The following is a 19,441-nucleotide window of genomic DNA, read 5'->3' on the forward strand; positions in this document are numbered from 1 at the left end:
GCATTGGTTTCCATGCGCTCTACGTGACCCAGCCATCTTAGTCGTTGGACTTTTACTCTTCTGGCTAAGTCTACGTCGCTGTACAGCCCGTACAGTTCGTCGTTCCATCTTCTCATCCACTCCCCTTCGATGCATACGGGACCGTAGATCACACGAAGAACTTTTCTCTCGAACCCACCCAAGGTGCTTTCATCCGCTTTTGTCATGGTCCATGCTTCTGAACCGTATAGCAGGACGGGGATGATAAGGGTCTTATATAGCAACATTTTGGTCCCTCGAGAGAGGACTTTACCACTCAATTGCTTTCTTAGTCCAAAGAAACAGCGGTTAGCAAGAGTTATTCTGCGTTTGATCTCAGCCCTGGTGTTGTTTTCTGCGTTTACAGCGGAGCCTAGGTAGACGAAGTCCTTGACTACCTCAAAGTTACGTCTGTCGATTGTGACGTTTTGACCAAAACGTCGGTGTTGTATGTCCTTTCTAGACGACAGCATGTAGTTTGTTTTGCCCTCATTAACCGTTAAACTCATTTTTGCCGCTTCTGCCTCAATACTCACAAAAGCCCCATTGACATCACCCTGAGTTCTTCCGATTATGTCAATTTCATCAGCATATGCCAGTAATTGGACAGACTTTTGAAAGATAGTACCTCTAGTGTTGACGTGTGAGCTCTGAACTATTCTTTCAAGCACGATGTTAAAAAAAATCGCATGACAGCGCATCACCTTGTCTAAAGCCTTTTTTGACATCAAAAGGTTCTGTTAAGTTGTTTCCAACCCTAATGGAGCAGCGTGAACTCTCCATGGTCATCCTGCACAAACGGATGAGTTTGGCAGGGATGCCAAAACTAGACATGGCTCTATACAGCTCGTCCCTGTAGATGCGGCCTTGAAATCGATGAAAAGATGGTGGGTGTCGATTTGGTGCTCTTGAGTTTTTTCCAGGATCTGCAGTAATGTGAATATTTGATCAACTGTGGACTTTCCTGGTCTAAAACCACACTGATAAGGACCTATCAGGTTGTTGACGATGGGCTTTAGACGTTCACATATTACGGCAGAGAAGATTTTATAGGCGATGTTAAGTAGACTTATTCCTCTATAGTTGGTGCAGTTTAGAGGGTCTCCTTTTTTCAGGATCGGGCAAACATTTTTTCCTATTACTTATTAATTTTGCAACGTTATAATTGAAAGCTTTAGGTAAATTTTGAATTAGATTATAGGGTAATCTTAATTAACTATGCAAACGTAAATTACATATGCATGCCATGCCAGTTACAAGTGTGTTAACTGTTTACCTACCAACGGACATAACACAACATGACAGTTATCATAATAACCATTGTCTAAGTAGGTACTGTTTCAAACTAATTGCACATTGTAAAGAAAACCAAACTCAATAGGCTACTTATTCTCCCTACCGGGTATATCTATACAATTTGCGAAAAGAAATACTAAAATATCATCAATCCCCTTGAGAAACATTGTCATGATATCCTAATCATTGGCAAACATATTGGCCTTCATCATCAAATTGTTATATATATATATTATACAAACGAAGCAGTATAAAACAGCTTTGTTTAAGAATACCTTATTTCACCGCAAGCCTCCTCCTACACGAACTATACCTGTCAATTTCTAACAATATATCTAGATAATAAGGATATCAAATGTTCTTTATCTTTTTTTCAGATCTACCGAAATTTGGTGAACCTTTACAAAATGTTACAATCCCTGTGGGACGAGAAGCTATTCTTCAATGTGTCGTTGACAATCTACAGACTTACAAGGTATAACCTGCTTTTTAGTTAATATTTCCTTTCACTCCAATAATAATGTCCTCCCAGTAGATTTTCCCTTGTAACCGAGCTAGGAAAACCGTATACCCACCTCCTTTAGATAAATCTTTACCTTGCCCAAAAAACACAATTTTCTATACCGACTCTGACAATAAGTCACCGACCAAAATGAATTGGACACAAAAATAATTTACACCCAATCAAAGTTTCCTTTTCAATCCTTGTTTGTTCGCTATGTATAAACTCTTGTTTTGTTGAGATCCGGTTATTTACGTAAATTGATTGACTCCTCAACAACACACACAACCAACAAGAAGATGAAGACGGACCCACAAGAAGGACGAATGCCAAATTGATTTACTGCCATCATTTCCCTCATCATCCCATCAACGATAATTAGGAGAATACTATACATTCTTTCCTCTCAGCCCTTTGCTCATTCCTAAGTCGTAGCCCCCGCCACCATCACATCCTTTCCAAAATCCTGAGCCCAAGGCACACAGCACACAGCACACTACGAGTATACAGGAATACAATAACAAAATAATGATATCTTGTGCGATTATTGCCAAACAAAAAGAAGAAGCAAAAAATGTAGGCAAAAAGGACTACACAAAAGTCCAAGCGGAAAGACTATACAAATACACAACAACAGCAATGGTAACGGTAACGGTAACTCTCCTAACCTAAGCTTCCTTCCTGTCTGTTTATTCCGGATCTAACACTAACTAACATGTGTTTGGGGGTAGTATTGTCTAATTCACCATCACCGGTATTTCATTCTTTTTTCTAACTGTTTCTTCTTCTTCTTACTTCTTCCTACTTTCACGTATAGATCGCGTGGTTACGTGTGGATACACAAACCATTCTAACGATACAAAATCACGTAATCACCAAAAATCATCGAATGAGCATAACTCACGCTGAGAAACGTGCTTGGGTATTGAAAATTCGTGACGTTAAGGAATCGGACAAGGGATGGTATATGTGTCAGATAAACACGGATCCGATGAAGAGTCAAGTTGGTTATTTAGATGTTGTTGGTGAGTAAGATATATTCTATTTGTTTTGTTGTTATTGGTATAAGTTTAATGGTCCAGGCAGATGAATAGGATATGTTCGATGTTGTGTGATTGAGTGAAGTGGAATTTATGAGAGTGGATTTGTTTTGTAACTTTTGGGTGACTTTGAGATGAGGATTCTTGGCATAGAGAATGATTTGTGTTTGCATTAGCATCTATTCCCTTACATCGAAAATTAGACAAATACGATATGTATTTTGATTTGGTATGTGGAAAGGGTTGAAACTAAGATTATCTTTCTATCTGTATACCTAACTACTTATAGAGATTGTAACTGTAAGCAGATATTAATACTTACTTACTTAAGTCAATGAAGTTGGCCATCGTACTCTTATGAACTGATCCACACATCACATTGCTAAACGGGCCTATAAACCTTTTTTTCATTATAAAAGGCATGCAGATAGGGGGTTGGTGTAGGTGTTCAAGGAGACTCAAAAATCACGCTAGGAATTTCTCTGTCCACGCCCAGTGCGTACCTGTACAGCAAGAGGTGTCCTTGTTATGGGTCTCACACTAAACCTATTTAAACAAATGATGCACCTTAAAAATGAATTGTCGTTAGGCTATGCATAAAGAGATAAAATTACTAATTTGTTTAAAAAACGAACCTTTTTATTAAGTTTTAATGATTGAAATAGATCTTCCACTTATGCATGTTGAATACGTTTTTTTGCGTGATAACTAAATTTCAGTATGTTTTCGTTTTTTGCAAACAATAACTCAAATTTAGAACTCAATAGGTGACTGACTTGATAGTCGAGGTATGCGAATTTTTTTTTGGATTTTACTGTTGATACAAATTTTTGACAGTAAGTATTTAAAGGCCAATCGGAAAAATCGAAATACAGTAAAAGTTGTATAAATTAAAAAGTGTTTTGATAACTTTTTTAACAGGCGATCGTGATCAAGATTTGCAACTATATAGCATTAATTCTTATCCTACTTTATTGTGAGATATTTATACAAACGTTGTCCTGGAACCCTCACAACTGAAGCAATAAGAAAAATACATAAATATGAACTAACGCTTATATAAAAGATATACTTTCCTGCTTGGATATTTATTTTTTTAAAGCGAGGAGAGCAAAAAATATATCCAGCTAATTGCATGCACTTTTGTCATACAAATTGAAGTATTTATTAAAATACCCATCTACTCGTATAATGAAAAGTCAACCCCTAACAATAATACACATTTTTAATATATAGTTATTCAGTGGAAGAACTCAACTTCAAACTGGGATGCGACCCACACCGATAATGTCCCATCCCGTCTGTCGATTTGTATTTCTTAAATGTTTGTAGGCTTTCGTGCTTTGTTAAATATTGTATTTCGAAAATCAATTTTTGACAACTTTTAGTAATATTTTTTTACTATTTTATTGTAAAAAAAGGTTAATTCGATTTTTCTCAAAATTTTACCAGTTGTCAAAAAGGTTTTTTTTGTTGCATACAATTATTTCGGAGATAAAATCATTTTTTGTTCGTAGGCGACAATTATTTTTGTTCAGTTATTTTAATTTACCGTTAATCAAATACCTATAATGTATGATTTCCAAGACCTAAAATAGTAATGTCAATTCCTTTTCCAGAAAAAAATTAACACAAATACCTATTCGAAATCTAATTTTAAAATTCTCCTGTCACAGTGTTAGTTGCCATACTCCTCCGAAACGGCTTAACCAATTTCAATGAAATTTTACATATACATTCGGTAGGTCTGAGAATAGGTTTTTATATTTTTTTTATATTCCTAAGTGCTATTGTTTAATTGCATCAACATCGTACACGGTGCAACGATCTTACGATAGTATTCATTGACGCTATGTACAATGCTATTGAGGATCTTTGCTATCATTTCCAACTTACCCTTCAGTCATTTCGGTATGCATTCACCAAATCGAAATGAATCTGATTTTATAGAGACTGAATCGAATCGTGAAATAAAATAGCATATTGTAGAAATGGAAGCGATTGTTGCTCGCGTTGTCCCACTAATAAATGAAGAACAAAGAACCATTTTTGACCACATCATGCTCGCAATTTCGGCAGGGATAGAAGGATTCTTTTTTTTGAGGCACCAGGTGGAACTGAAAAAACGTTTCTTATTCCGCTTTTTCTTGCTAAAATAAGATCAAATAATGGTATCCCATCTTTTCGCATTGCGGCAGCTTTATTAGACGGAGGCAAAACAGCTCATTCAGTATTTAAACTGCCACTAAATACTCAAAATAACCCAGGCACTGTGCAGATACAACATTTGTTACCAATAGACTTGGTGTCATACAAATCTATTGATACAATTTGTGATGCCACCGACGATGTAAATTGTCCAAGTGAGTTTTTCAACTCATTGGATTAACCAGGCATTCCACCGCATAATTTACAACTGAAGGTTGGATCTCCGGTAATTTTGTTTCGTAATTTGAACCCACCCCGGTTGCCCAACGGCACGTGATTAGTAATTGAAAAAGCTGATAGATATTTTATTACCGCGAATCCCTATTATACCCACAGATGTGACAATTCAATGGACACGCCTTCAGTTTCCAATTAGATTGAAATTTGCAATGACTCAAGCCAAACGATGTCTGTCTGCGGCTTCGATTTGAGCACTTCATGTTTTTCACACGGACAACTATACGTGGCGTACTTTCAAGTCGGCAAACCATCCAGTTTGTTTGTATTGGCGAAAGATGGGACCACAAAAAATATTGTTGCAATTAGCAATTAAAAATTTTGGTCTTAGTATAGTCATTTTTAATTTAAATAATTTTAATAAATTTAAAAAAAATTGTTTGGTGATTTGTTATTTTAATATTTTGTCACTGTTTGCAGTGCTCTATACAATAAGTTTTTATTTCTATCAAAATATCTAGAAATTATTTATATAACAACACAACGTTTGTCGGGTCAGCTGATACTATTTTTTTCATAGGAAATTCTTTGAACAAAGCGTAATAATATTTTCATTTTTTTTTACAAAAAAGCTATAAATAAAACTATTTAAAGTGACACTTTTCGCACTTACATGAAAAATGTCATAGATTTCGTGGAAACTGATCATTTTAAGCAGATCCTCCTAAGCTATTCGACACTCTTCAAAGCCTTAAGCCTGGTAGTCTCAAAGACACAAAAAGTTCAAAGGCTGGCCGATTCAATGTGGCTTATTAAAACTTGCTCATTTTGAGGAAATTCGAGTTCCATTTTAATTTTACTTTTCACTTTTTGAAATAAGCTGTTTTTACTTAACTTAACTCTTTTTGCATCTTTTAATATCTTTAACAAGTTCTTATCACAATAACAAATCAAAACACAATGATTAATTTCATTCAATATCTTACAAAGTGAAAGATTTAATCTTTCTTTTTACGAATTTAAGAATTAATTGTTGTGTCAAGAACAAGTTGTTGATAACAAAACCATTTTTATTTAAATCTCAGGAATATTTTTTTTAAAGAAACTGTTACATTGTGTACTAAAAAATGGTACAAATATAATATACTTACGCCGTACGAAAATTATAAAAATATGTTTCGATGTATGGGAACTTTGTTTTTTTTTTGCGAGTTTTGATATAAATTTTAATGTTATTGTATACATGTATGGCATGGAACCGTATCCTCGACAGCATTATTCTTGTGTTTAACGTGGAGTGTAGGTAAAAGTGGAAGGATATATTGAACGGAAAGGATTTTGTCTTTATTGCCTAGATTCTAGACACGATGTGTCAATCTACTGACTTCATTTAGCTTAGTTTCATTCTCTCTTTTTCTTATTATTAATACATACTAATATGTAAATAGTTAACATTTTGTTTCTAATAATTGGATTCTTAAGAAATCAACAATGAGTTGTTGATAGAAGAACAAAATTTATTGAAAAGCCAAAAATGTTTTGAAATAAAAAAAAAGTAGAATCAGTTTAATCAAACAAAGAAATTACGGGAAAATGATAAACGAATACAATTTGAAACAAAAAGCACTCACACATGGGCAAGGTAACACTTGAAAAAAAACGTATTATACAGGGGAGAACTTTTATTTCAAACTAAATATCACTTATTAAACAAAAAAATACTATTCGAACACACATTTTTAATATGGTAAGTAAATACAAATAAAATAAGTTCACTTATTCAGTGAAATTTAACTCCACTACAAATATTTGAACACGATTATTATTGGAAAAATACAAAAAACCATAGGGCCTATAGAAAACACAGCAAATGGTAGAACTAGTGGAACCGTGGTGTGTAGTGTATTTTAAAAAACAAATCAACGGAGGATAGCTATCCGGGGTTAACATTGAAAGCTGTGTTCGTATCTGACATTTTTTTAAGATTTATTCCACTAAAAATTAAATATTCAAAATCTTAAATAGTAGGACAAATGGTCTAATCTGAAAAAAGTATACCATGTACAAAATTCATAAAGAAGAGTTTTCTTATTTAGAGACAATCTCTGGTCAGCCAACATCAACATAAGAACCTTATTTGTAATATATGTAGGTTATTTAAACGTAAAATTATCAATGACTCATCAAAAACTCATAACAAAAATTTAAGAAATAATGCCTCAGTTTATTTGCAGTTTAAAACAAATTGCATTTTTAAATATTCAAGCTATTTTATTTTTGGAGTCCGTCATGCGTTTTGTATTTAAAATTTCGAATCATAACATTTTTATTCCACTGCTTATAATTTTTTTTAAAATTAAATATAAAATGTTTCATTCCATATATCCTTATTACATAGTATGTACCTACTACCTATTTATTTACCCATCATAACACTTCTCTTTTTATTTGTTGTCTTGTTTTCTCACCAAAATATATTCAAAAATCATTACTTTCAAAAACGGAAAAGAAAATACAAGAGAAAGAATGAAAGTGTTACTTACATCATCTGTGCCTTCATCTAATTAACATTAACTGAAGAATCCTTTAATTAAAAGTACGCTAGTGTACACAATTTTAATTAAACAAATTGGAACCACTGCTTCCTTGACGAGCGAAAAATATTTTTTTATTTGTGTTGTGTTTTTCATTATGTGTTGTGTACGTATTTTATTTTTTCAATTTCAACAGTCCTCTGATTGGCATGCATTTAAATTCGAAAACTGCTAATTGCCAGTGAATGTGTCGTAGAAATTGTGGTCAAATTTCTGAATAAAAAGAACTCTCAGAAAAACAAGATTTGTTCCTACTCGACAAAAACTTTGAAACTATGTGCGTACAATTAAATATTGCTTTGTATACAGATAAAATTAAGGGATATGGGCGATGGATATGGCTTTAAGATGCAAAGTTTAAAAAAATAATGTACTTTCGGAACAATAATGATGGACGTAACCCGAAACGAAACATGTTCTCATTTAAGATGATTACACCTTAAATATATTGTAAGGTAAAATTAAAACGGCTATAGTTAGTTAATCTTTTTTTATTTTATGTGTATCCTTAAATATAGTATTAAACTATTTCTGTATATTTTTCCAAAATATGGTCAAAAACAGAAGGCATATTGCAAGCAATTATAGATAAGGGTGATTATACAAAAATAGGGTAACTTGATGTCATCAACCAATATATACAAAGTCCTATTATATTTTATTGAGATTACAATTTATTTTAAAACAATGGAAAGACCTTTATTTGGTCACCCAATTGCAGTTATTAATTTTGAATAAAAGTTATTCAAAAAACACAAATAGTTCTTAAAACGTCAGTCCTTTGGCATGTGACAACCCTGAAAACCAACAATTAAGTAGCTATATAGTAGAAATTATCATTGATTTAAGAAAATTTATCAATTAACAATCTGTGATTTATGTGGTTAAATATATACTACATCTTTTATAATGCGGGGTTCTCCACTTTATTTACAAACATAAGAAATTTTGTGTTCAGTTTCATTCGTCAATCCCATGTGTCTTATTAAAACTTGAAAGTCGTGCGAAATATCACCGACTCAACGTCAAATCTCACTTTGAATTTTAATGTTGGTAATAACGTTAATTGCGGGCCGCACAATTTTTTTGTAAATCTAAAGTTTATTTTTATTTATTCATATTATACCTTGATTTGTTAAATTGTAGTTTGTTATTTTTCGAAATTACAAAAAACAAAAATTTCGTCTTTTTCGTCAGTCCTATGACGTCAGTACTGTGTCAGTTATAATGTTATTGTTCTTCATTTAATGATCATTAGTACTTTTAAGATGAAAGTTTTTAGATTTTGTTTATATTGTTTGTTGATTACTTAGAAATACTCATATTTAGTAAAACAATGTGATAGTTGTAAAAGATAAGTGAATAACGTTACGTTGAATGTCAAAAGTCTGTTTTGAAGAGTGATATACATAGTATATTGCTCCCAGTATTTCAAATTAATAATTATAAACTTCCCATAGGAAGTTATTGTAATGGGTCCGATTTGTCAAATTGAAAATTTTGACATTTCTCGAAGTTTCAAGGTCCCTTGAGTCGAAATAAAAGATTTTTAGAAAGATGTCTGTGCGTGCGTGTGTACGTACGTTCCAAAGCTACGTTTTTTTTGTCCTCCATAGCGCAAGAACCAGAAGAGATAGCAACTTCAAATAAATTTTGTTATACAGATAATAAGGCAGCAAGATGCAGAAAGCGCTCTCAAGACAATAGGTTTGCAATTAAAAATATTGGCTTCAAACTTATTTTATTTCACAGAAAATATTGTTTTCGATATTCATAAATTTGTATATAAAAATCCAACAGTCCGTTTTTTCATAAAAAATAAAATCTACAAAAAATAGTACGCAAATTTGGTAAAAACTGAAACGAGTACATATAGAAAAATTTTAAGCAAGACAAATCGACAGACGGGATGGAAAGTTATCAGTGTGGGTCGCATCCCACCCTCTTTTTTTTAATGTTTCAAAACATGTCACATTAAAAAATTGGTCATTTACCACTGGTTAGCCCGCGTCGATATAAATGTCCTAGCTTAAACAGAGATTGGGACCAAATATCGGTTCTCAAAGCATTAAAAATGAATGTGTTCATATTCTACGAGGTACTCATACCGTTTATGAAGGAAAAAAATAAAATGTTTTGATGTTTTTGAAGAGATGAAAAAAAGCAAGGTTAGGTTAGGTTAGGTTATAGTGGCTGTCCAAGATGGAAACGGACACACTTAGGCCAGTTTAATGGCCCATTGTGATACCACATGAATCTTGAGGCTTCCTCCTAAGCGCAATGGAACCAGCTTGAGTCCCTTACGAAACGTGAGAGGCTGATTATACCGATATGATTTAGATCGTTTAGATCGTTAAAAAAGAATTCTCCTAGGTAATTCTTGCGTTTTCGAGCTAGAGCAGGGCATGTGCAGAGAAGATGAAGAACCGTTTCTTCCTCTTCCTCGTCCATACAGATTCTACAAAAGTCATTTGAGAATACGCCTAGTTTCGTGGCGTGCTTTCCTATTAGACAGTGTCCGGTTATGACACCTATTATGGAGCTTATATGCGATCTGCTTAGAGAGAGCAAGCACCTTGAACGTTTTAAATCCAGTGTTGGCACGTGGTGATGTTGGTCCACCTGGTGCCTGCCCTCCTCACAGCGTCTTGCATTAGTAGGAGTTTACAAGTAGCGATTGGTATGCCAGTACTTGCCAAACGTGGTAGGATGGGCTGTACTGTACCGTTCCTGGCAAGTTCATCTGCCTTACAGTTACCTGGAATGTCTCTATGGCCCGCCACCCAGCAAAGGTGAATATTAAACTGTTGCGCCATCTCCATTAGAGATGATCGACAGTTATGGACTGTTATAGAGTTTGAAGAGACATAGTCCAGAGATTTGATAGCAGCCTGGCTGTCAGAGAAAATACGGATATAAGATGTTGATATCACGTTTTCTTTGAGCCAAGACAAAATTTCCTTAATCGCCAAAAGTTCCGCCTGGAACACGCTAGGCGGAATTAGAGACTTAGTTTCAGTCGTTGAGAGTACACACCTCCACTAACCCCTTCTTTTGTTTTTGAGCCATCTGTGTAAAAATGGATTGACTCATCCTCCAAGAATGTCCTATCCACGAATTGTAGTTGGGGGATGGTGTAGTCTGTGTGCTTTGGAATTGATTCTAAGTACCTTAGAATTACGGAGTGGCCAATGTTGTTCTTAGGCCACTGCGACGAAGCATTGAGGCGAATAGCAGAGCTTGAAGCTATTTGTTTGCTAAATATGTCAAGAGGTGTAAGGTAGAGCAAGGTGTCCAGTGCCGCAGACGGGGTCGTGCGAAGCGATCCGCTTATACATAGGCAGGCTGAACGTTGGACTTAATTTAACTTATCCCTGTTTATACCTTTCTCTAAAGCAGTTCACCATACTGCCACACCGTACGGTCTGATTACCGATGTGTATAGCCAATGCGTGATTCTGGGTTGTAAACCCTATTTATTACCAATAGCTTTTTTTGCAAGAAAAGAGAGCTACAGTAGCTTTTTTGACACTTTCCTGTACGTTGAGTTTCCAATTTAGTTTTTTGTCTAAGACAAGACCTAGGTATTTAGCCTCGTCTGAGAATTTTAATTGGATTCTTTTAATGTAAGAAGGGTTGACAAATGGAATATTGTATCTCCTTGAAAATAAGTAAAAATGGAAAAATGCAAAAACCGGTTGATCTTTAAATGCCATGGTGCAGTAAAGTAAACTATGTATATTATTTTACAGAGATAGATAATTAAAGGGGCGTACCGTCTTATCATTCGCTTTTGTTTCAGTTTAAAATATAAAAACCCATACTGATAACTGCCCATCCCGTCTGTCGATTTGTCTAATACTTTAACAAAATGTAAACAACAATATTTTGTATGTATCTTTGCTCTTCTAATACTTAAGTTGTGAAAAGATAAGTTTCGGTTCAGGAATATTTTTTCCCGAGATTTCAGTCGAAAAACAAAACGACTGGGTCAAATGAAATTGCTGCTGTATCCAAAGACATTTTTACTACGATAACTTATATATTGAAGTTAAGTTTAAAATGTATTTATAAAATAGGTTTGACTTAAAAAATACAGCCATCAGGAGCAAAAAAATAAACAAACACTTCTAACTTTCTCCACAAACTAACTGAAACTGTCAAGCATTATGAATTTGGAGGAGGAAGTGTTTTGAATTAAAATTAGTGAAAGCGGATCTTCTTGTGTAACTCCTAATGTTTTTTTCTTTATCCAAACCAAGTACCAAATATTTTCTTACAATTCACTTACTGCGGTTTTCTTAAGGTCGTCACTAAAATCTTAGGTCCCAAAAAACGCAAAACTATTTGTACTTTCGTCTGCCCTTTAACAAAATTAAGCTTTTCTGCTTTTGTATTGATTATTATTTTTGCTTTTAGCTTGAGCAGTTTTCCTTCTGTGTGCCCTTAAAAGCCTTTTTGTTTGTGGTCCCGCAAATCACAATCACCATTACAAATCTTATATATTTTAATTGCATTTATTCGTTAAATAGACTCAAAACCGTACGTTTTTCCTTGTATTTTTGTTGACAATCTAACATTCAATTTAAAGTATTTAATTTTTTAAATTTTGTTCACGTTTGCAAAATATTGTAGGATCTGGCTAGGTTTATTATCAGCTGAGTCCTAGTCCGTACATGTATGTTCAGATTCGTATGAAATGTAATATATAATTAAAGCCTGCGGCCTGTACACTTTTAGGTGCAATAGGAGCAATACTATTTCATTATGAATTATTGTTTAGGAACATGTATGTACTTGTCCACAGCACACACATACATTTGAGTGGGTAATGTGTATACTTGGTGTTGTGTCAGGTAGATGACTTTGTTTTCTCTTTTAAGTTCATAGTACCGGTTAAACTAATTTTTTATCTACTTCACCTTTTGCTCCCACATGGGAGCCGACATAAAAACATTGGAACGTATGTACATTGAACGTTGATTGGTTTTATAAGGTCGAATTGGTCATACGTGATGAGTAAGTAATCCTACGATTCGGTCACTAAGGACAAAGTAAAGCAAAATGTATAGAAACGTTACGTAGATTCATATATCAAAGAAGATCCGAAATCGTATAACATCTTCCTTGTGGGATACCAAATACATTGATGTTTTTAAACATAAAGTTAAATCTCGCAATTGATTTTCGGACATTTTGGAACAAATTTTGTGTGGTTAGATTATTCAAAGGAATGAAAATGACTTTCTGTTCAATAATATATCAACAAAAACATACAATTTTACTTTGGGAGTAATTTGCTGGAATATGGTCTAGGTAAATTTCTCCCTCTCAAAATACTGAAATGGTCAAATATATACTCCTTCAACATGATATTTATTATTTAGATTGATTGGGTTGTTTATTAAATGGATTTAAGATTGCTTTTTATTCAAATTGTGTATAAAATAGAAGCTTGCATGCATATTGCTCGAAATGAGATATCTTTTGAGATAACTTTAATTTGTGAAGTTTCGAAAACCATTTTGCTTGTTTGTTTTTTCTTTAGTCTCTGTTCTGAAATATCATCTTATAAACTGGACTACTTTATTTTGTTTAACTTTAGGAAAACTTACTGAACAAATTCAAATTAATTTAGATTAAACACATTGAGGGATCTTCAGGCTGACAATAATATAACTATAGCAATAACTATTTTTCGTATAGAATGTTTAATGTGGGACGACGGATTATTAAACAACAACACGGACAAATTCGTTTCACACTTCATCAAAACCATCAATATGGAGGGTGAAGTGTATAAGTTATTACGTGCTAACCTTCGTTATCTGATTATAATCCAATTTTATGTTTGTGGATGCAACTAATTAAGAGATATAGCGTTTATTAATTTGTATGGAATGTTTGTATCTAGAAAAGTTGCTCTTCATCCCAAATTTTGACCTAAATTAAGGTGAAATTGGTTCCGGTGATATTTAAATCAACGAATTTTATTTTCCATAAGAAATAGTGTTTCTGTAGCATCCCAGAATAGAGCTACTATAAACAAAAAGAACAAACGATGTTTTCTCGATTATCTTTTTAACCTTCTATAATTCTAGCTTTGTGAGTTTTTAAAATACAACAGTTATGATGGCAGTCACATTGTGCGACCCGCAACTAACTTTATTAAAGTGGGATTTGCCGTTGAGTCGGCGCGGGCGAATATTTAAATAGCACACAACGGATTGACTATTGAAACTGAACACAAAATTTCTTATTTTTTTTAAATAAAATGGAGAACTCTGCATTATGAAAGTTGAAGTATATATTTAACTATATACATCACAGATTGTTTTAAATTGATAAGGTTTTCGGGGTTGTGACATGTCAAAGGACTGATATTTTAAGAACGAATTATATTTTTTTTAATAACTTGTGAAACTGAAATCGGGTGACTAAATAATGGTCTTTCCATTGCTTAAAAATAAATTGTAATCTAAATAAAATTAAATAAGACTTTGTAGGTATATATTGGTTGATGACATCGAGTTACCCAACTTTTGTATAATCACCCATATGTACATAAGCCTAGAAGTACCTTTATAATAAATTCCAGTCGGAAGGGCTGTTGAAAATGTCTAGGTCGTATTTCAATATCAACGACTCGATTCTAGAAAAGCTTCGATGAGAACGCCCCAATTCTCATCGTTTCACTATAGAATAAAATTATTTATTGTTTTTGTTTCGTTTTCAAATAATCCTTAACGACGTTTTCAAAGCTTATCGATCTCCTAATAACAAGTTTACAAAGTTTCAATGTGTAAATATCTTACATATCACGGCCATCCTGAATTATGCAGCGCTCTCGATGCATTCTATAAGTTTTGGTTCTTATACCCAAAACCAATCATTCCAAATTTATAAGTTAACATTTTATTTTGAATTCGATTTAATATACCAAAAAGTTATATTGAATCATTATTAAGGATAATATGTTATCTTAAACATCATTTTTTAACAAAAAACAATAATAAACATTTAACAATTAAAAGAAAATAGAACAACAAAAGTAACAATTATAATTTTTCAGCAATTTTAATCAATACAAACAAAAATAAATTGAATTCAGGCATAATCAAAGCAAATAATCTCATTCCCAGTTTGATTTTAAATCGATCCAGAATCTAAAACAAAACTAATTTTGTTATTATGCAATAATAACATTTTTTTATTAATAAAATAAAGAAAACAAAACTAAGATTTAATACAAAAGCTTGAACATATTCACCATTGAGAACAACTACAAATTACTTTTACATTAGCTCAGAGGCAACTTAAAGTTTGTCTATTGTACCTTAAACTTTAAAAGTGGTTTTTCAAAAATTAACCAATTAAACTCCAAATCTTAATAGAACTCTGAGGAAAACTTAAGCTTGTCTATTGCATAATTTAAACAAAAACATTCAAACATATTATTACTAAAACAGATCACAAATTTCTCAATTTGGCATTTAAATAACATTACCTTTAAATATAGTGATCAACATCATCTTAACTTTCTAGGCCAAAGAGATTCTCGTGATAAGGTTATTACAAAATTTGTCCTCACCCCAGCATATACCGGTCAAAAGGTTATATTCCTACCACTTCAAATACTCCTTGGTATTGAAAATCTAGCTTGGACTTAAGAATCTGATTGCTTTTATAAACAACACTTGTTCCTTTTTCAAGCCGCGTGGGCTTAGTTTTGTTTCGATCAAATCGAGCCTTTATTTAGTTGCATTTTCTTTAATACTTTTGTCGGGTAATTCTCCAATCGAAATTATATCATCATACTCCGATTCCAAATTTAACAGCGAAAATAAAATCCCAACTTGTGGTGTAGTGCCACTTATTCCTTTTAGTATTTTTAAAGGTGATAACTTTTTAGTATTCAATGGAAATCCACATTCAGTCAGATTTGACTTTCAATACAAGATCAATTCGCTTTATGACTTCTTCAACACTTGTAGATGGAATAACCACATCATCCATATAAACCAATGCTATTTTACTTTTTATTTCATTCCGTAAGGCGTGTTCAATTGCTCGCTGAAAGATTGCAGAAGCATATGATAATCCAAAAGGCTTTCTTAAGAACTAAAAATGCCCTTCGGAAGTCACATATCCTGTATTTGGTGGTTTTATTTAATGGTCCATCAGCTTAGTCCAATTTTGACATACTCTTTCCAACTTTTTAGCAGCTATTTGACGAATTAATGCTTTAATGTTGTCTTTCAATGCGTCAATTGAAGCTGGCTTGTCTGCATAGACTGAGCTTTAACATAGCTCAACAAAAAATAGTCTAAAGGCGTTCAATCGCACGATCTAAACCAAATGACCGGTCTTGAACGTGAAATAAAATGTTCACCGAACTCGCCTCTCAATTAGTCTATTGTTGCACGTGCTATGTGGCATGTGGCACCACCTTGTTAAAATCACATGTCATGCAAGTCAAGCTCTTGCATTTTGATAAAACAAAAGTTAGATATCATCTCACGGTAGCGCTCAACAATCACAGTTACTCGTTAGTTACGATTAGAATCATCTTTGAAGAAGTACGGTACAATGATCCAACAGTCCATAAACCACACCAAACTGTGTCATTTTCTGGATGCATTGGTAGCTCTTGCAATTTTTCTGGCTGATATTCACTCCAAAATTGACAATTCTGCTTATTAACGTACAAATTGAACCAAAAATGAGCTTCGTCGCTGAACACAAATTTTCGGTAAAAAAGTGGATCTTCGGCCAACTTTCCCAGAGCCCATTCAATAACAATTTTACGTTGCAGAAGATCGTTTGGGTTCAATTCTTGCATCAATTGTATTTTATTTTACACACACACATCTTAATCTCTCCGTAAAATTGTCCAAGTTATTGATTAACAGAGGCTCAATTGCTGCGAACGGCGGCGAGTAATCGATAACTGATGGTCATAATTAACACTGGCAGATACAGCTGCGATATTTTCTTCAGTTTGCACTCTACGTAAGCGTGTTGGTGGCTTAATGACCAACAATGTAAATTTTGTGCGAAATTAATAGTCCGAATAGCCGCTTCAGTGGGTCGATCAAACTGACCATGAAATGGAAGAAGAACGCGATAAAATTTCTTAACAGAGCACTCATTTTGATAATAGAATTCAATAATTTGAAAGCGTTATTCGTTTGTTAGACGATTCATGGTTAAATTATAGACCAATTTGAAGATGTTTGACAGAGAAACAAAACACGAAATTTGCGTCAACTGTTTCAAACAGTGTTGACAAAAAGATATAATAGCTAAAAAATCACCCTTTATTACGTATTTTGAAATCGGAAAGCCATCTATCTCACAACCAGAATATTTACTTAAAATTTTGTTTAAAATTTCATTAACTGATAGTTTTAGCCATAGCAACTTTCACAACTTCCTTACATCGAAAAACGATTCTCTCATTTATAGGAGAACAATCCGAACCAGAATCAAAAAGACAACCATAATGTTCATTATTTATTACTACAGCCGAATAATTTGATTGACATACTTTGTTGCACGCATTAACTTTCAATCTATCCAAACGTTGCTTAGCCCAGCATGAATTCTCAACATTTTTAGTTATTTATTGTTATAATATTCGGACAATTAGTGCGAATGTGGCCTAGTTTACCGCAAGCATAACAACTTGTTTTCAATTTAAATATACGTTTACTTGTAGATGCGTAAGAATATGCAGATCGTTTGAGTGACTCATGTGAAAATTGACTTTTAGATTTTTGAAAACTAGACGTATTTAAAGCTTCAACAGGCCTTGGAGAATTACTTATTAGGGATTAATAATCAACAAGGCTCTGAACATTGTTTGGCAAAAGAAAAGTTAACGAATTTCTCAAAACTGAATCAGATATACAACCAATAACAAATCGAACTATCATATCTTGAGCAATTTTTTTCCATGATAAAATCGTTGTATGAGATGGATTCACAAGTTTCAAAATTCGCAACCCCGACAACATTCATACGCATTCATATAGCTGAAACCCACATTTTTCAAACCAGGCTTTAGCTCTTCCCAATAATGCAGTTTGAATTCGTGGTATGATATCAAAATCTATTTAAGTGTAACTCAATCCATTAATCAACATGTTCACACCTTGTTTTAATACCTACAAGTAAACGATCCGAGTTGGAGACAGGCGACATTATCTTCGACTAATCGACTGCTTTTGAATTGAATTTTGAATTTTGCTGATCGTTCCGAACAGCAACCTCTTAAACACCACTCTCTTGATCTTTATTAATGCCCATATTTTTTTCGTTTTTAAAGCTTATCGATCTCTTAAAAACAAATTTACAAAGTTTGAATTTGTAAATATCTTTATCTATCATGTATAATGTATATACATATGTACATTTTATATCAGAAACAAATTCATACATTTTTTTTAAATTGGTAGTTTAATTTTTGAACCACTTTACGTCCTATTGATTTATAAAATCTCTCCGTCTTCCATGCCTAACACTTAGAATTAAAAATGTCGATGATCACTGTATTTAAAAACACTTGAGGTACGAGTACAACCATTTAAACTATATAGTAAAATTTAATTTGACGTCCATACAGTCAATGGATTTAATTTAATTTTATATTAAGAAAATGCAATCACGCTGTGCAAGGCTATTATGCTAAACTAGTTCTCTCGTTTTAATTAATAATGTTAATAAGGCTTTACAGACAAAAAATTGTCTCGTATTGGGAGGTTAGCTTACGTTTATGAAAATAAATATTTTATTTAGGTAGCTAGGTACAAAGAAATTTACTAATACCTAACAACTAGAAACCAACGAATTGTACTTGAGTTGTATTTAAGCACAAAAAATTTCATTATTACAGGTCTGCTTATAATTATAACAACTACAGCTAACATAAAACATGGCCTAGTGACTTACCGCTCTCAACTATTCATGTGTCGGACGGAGAGAGAAGCATTCTTCGTCGCACATTTAAACTTCTAGGTCTTATAATTTGATTGCAATAGCAATCTTTTAAAGCATTTTTTTTTAAGGAATACGTATCATGTTTAGTTTATGAAACAATACATTAAAAGTCATTAAAAATCCCAAATAGACAAAATTGTAGAAGAGGTTAGAAAATAATATGCAAAGAGTAAGTTTAAAAAAGTACCTATATAAGATTTAAAAATATACCTGTTAAATAAGTTTGTTTTCAAATTTGTAAATGCCATTTGACTTATCAAAAAAACCGAGCTATTCATCCCAAGACACAACTCATCCTAGGAAATTTCATCCGGAAATGAAAAATACTTGTTAGCATACTTAACGACAACAATTGTTTGTGTATTCAATTAGTTCGTTCAAAGCTTTATCATTTGGATAACTTTATTTTAATTTCATATTGGAAGAAACAGGATGGAAAATAAATTATCTGGAGATAAGAAAGAGGAAGAATATGTTTGTTTTAATTGTAAAGCGATCGCCTATTGCTTGTGTAGTTAGGTAGGTGTCTAAAACGAATAAGGTAAAGTTCATTGGCGTGCTCAGCTTTATGCAGATAGATAGATAAAAACATGTTTATGATCATA

General features: G+C 33.0%; 1 protein-coding gene across 1 annotated transcript in view; it reads left to right on the top strand.

Moving 5' to 3' along the window:
• The window catches only part of LOC129940568 (opioid-binding protein/cell adhesion molecule homolog), a 92,127-nt gene that overhangs the window by 47,005 nt on the left and 25,681 nt on the right, over nucleotides 1-19,441 (top strand). The window contains 2 exon segments of the mRNA XM_056048947.1: nucleotides 1,692-1,789; nucleotides 2,634-2,841. Coding sequence (XP_055904922.1) covers nucleotides 1,692-1,789; nucleotides 2,634-2,841 — 306 coding nt within the window.

Source organism: Eupeodes corollae, chromosome 1 (assembly GCF_945859685.1).
Source record: "Eupeodes corollae chromosome 1, idEupCoro1.1, whole genome shotgun sequence".
Taxonomy (NCBI): domain Eukaryota; kingdom Metazoa; phylum Arthropoda; class Insecta; order Diptera; family Syrphidae; genus Eupeodes; species Eupeodes corollae.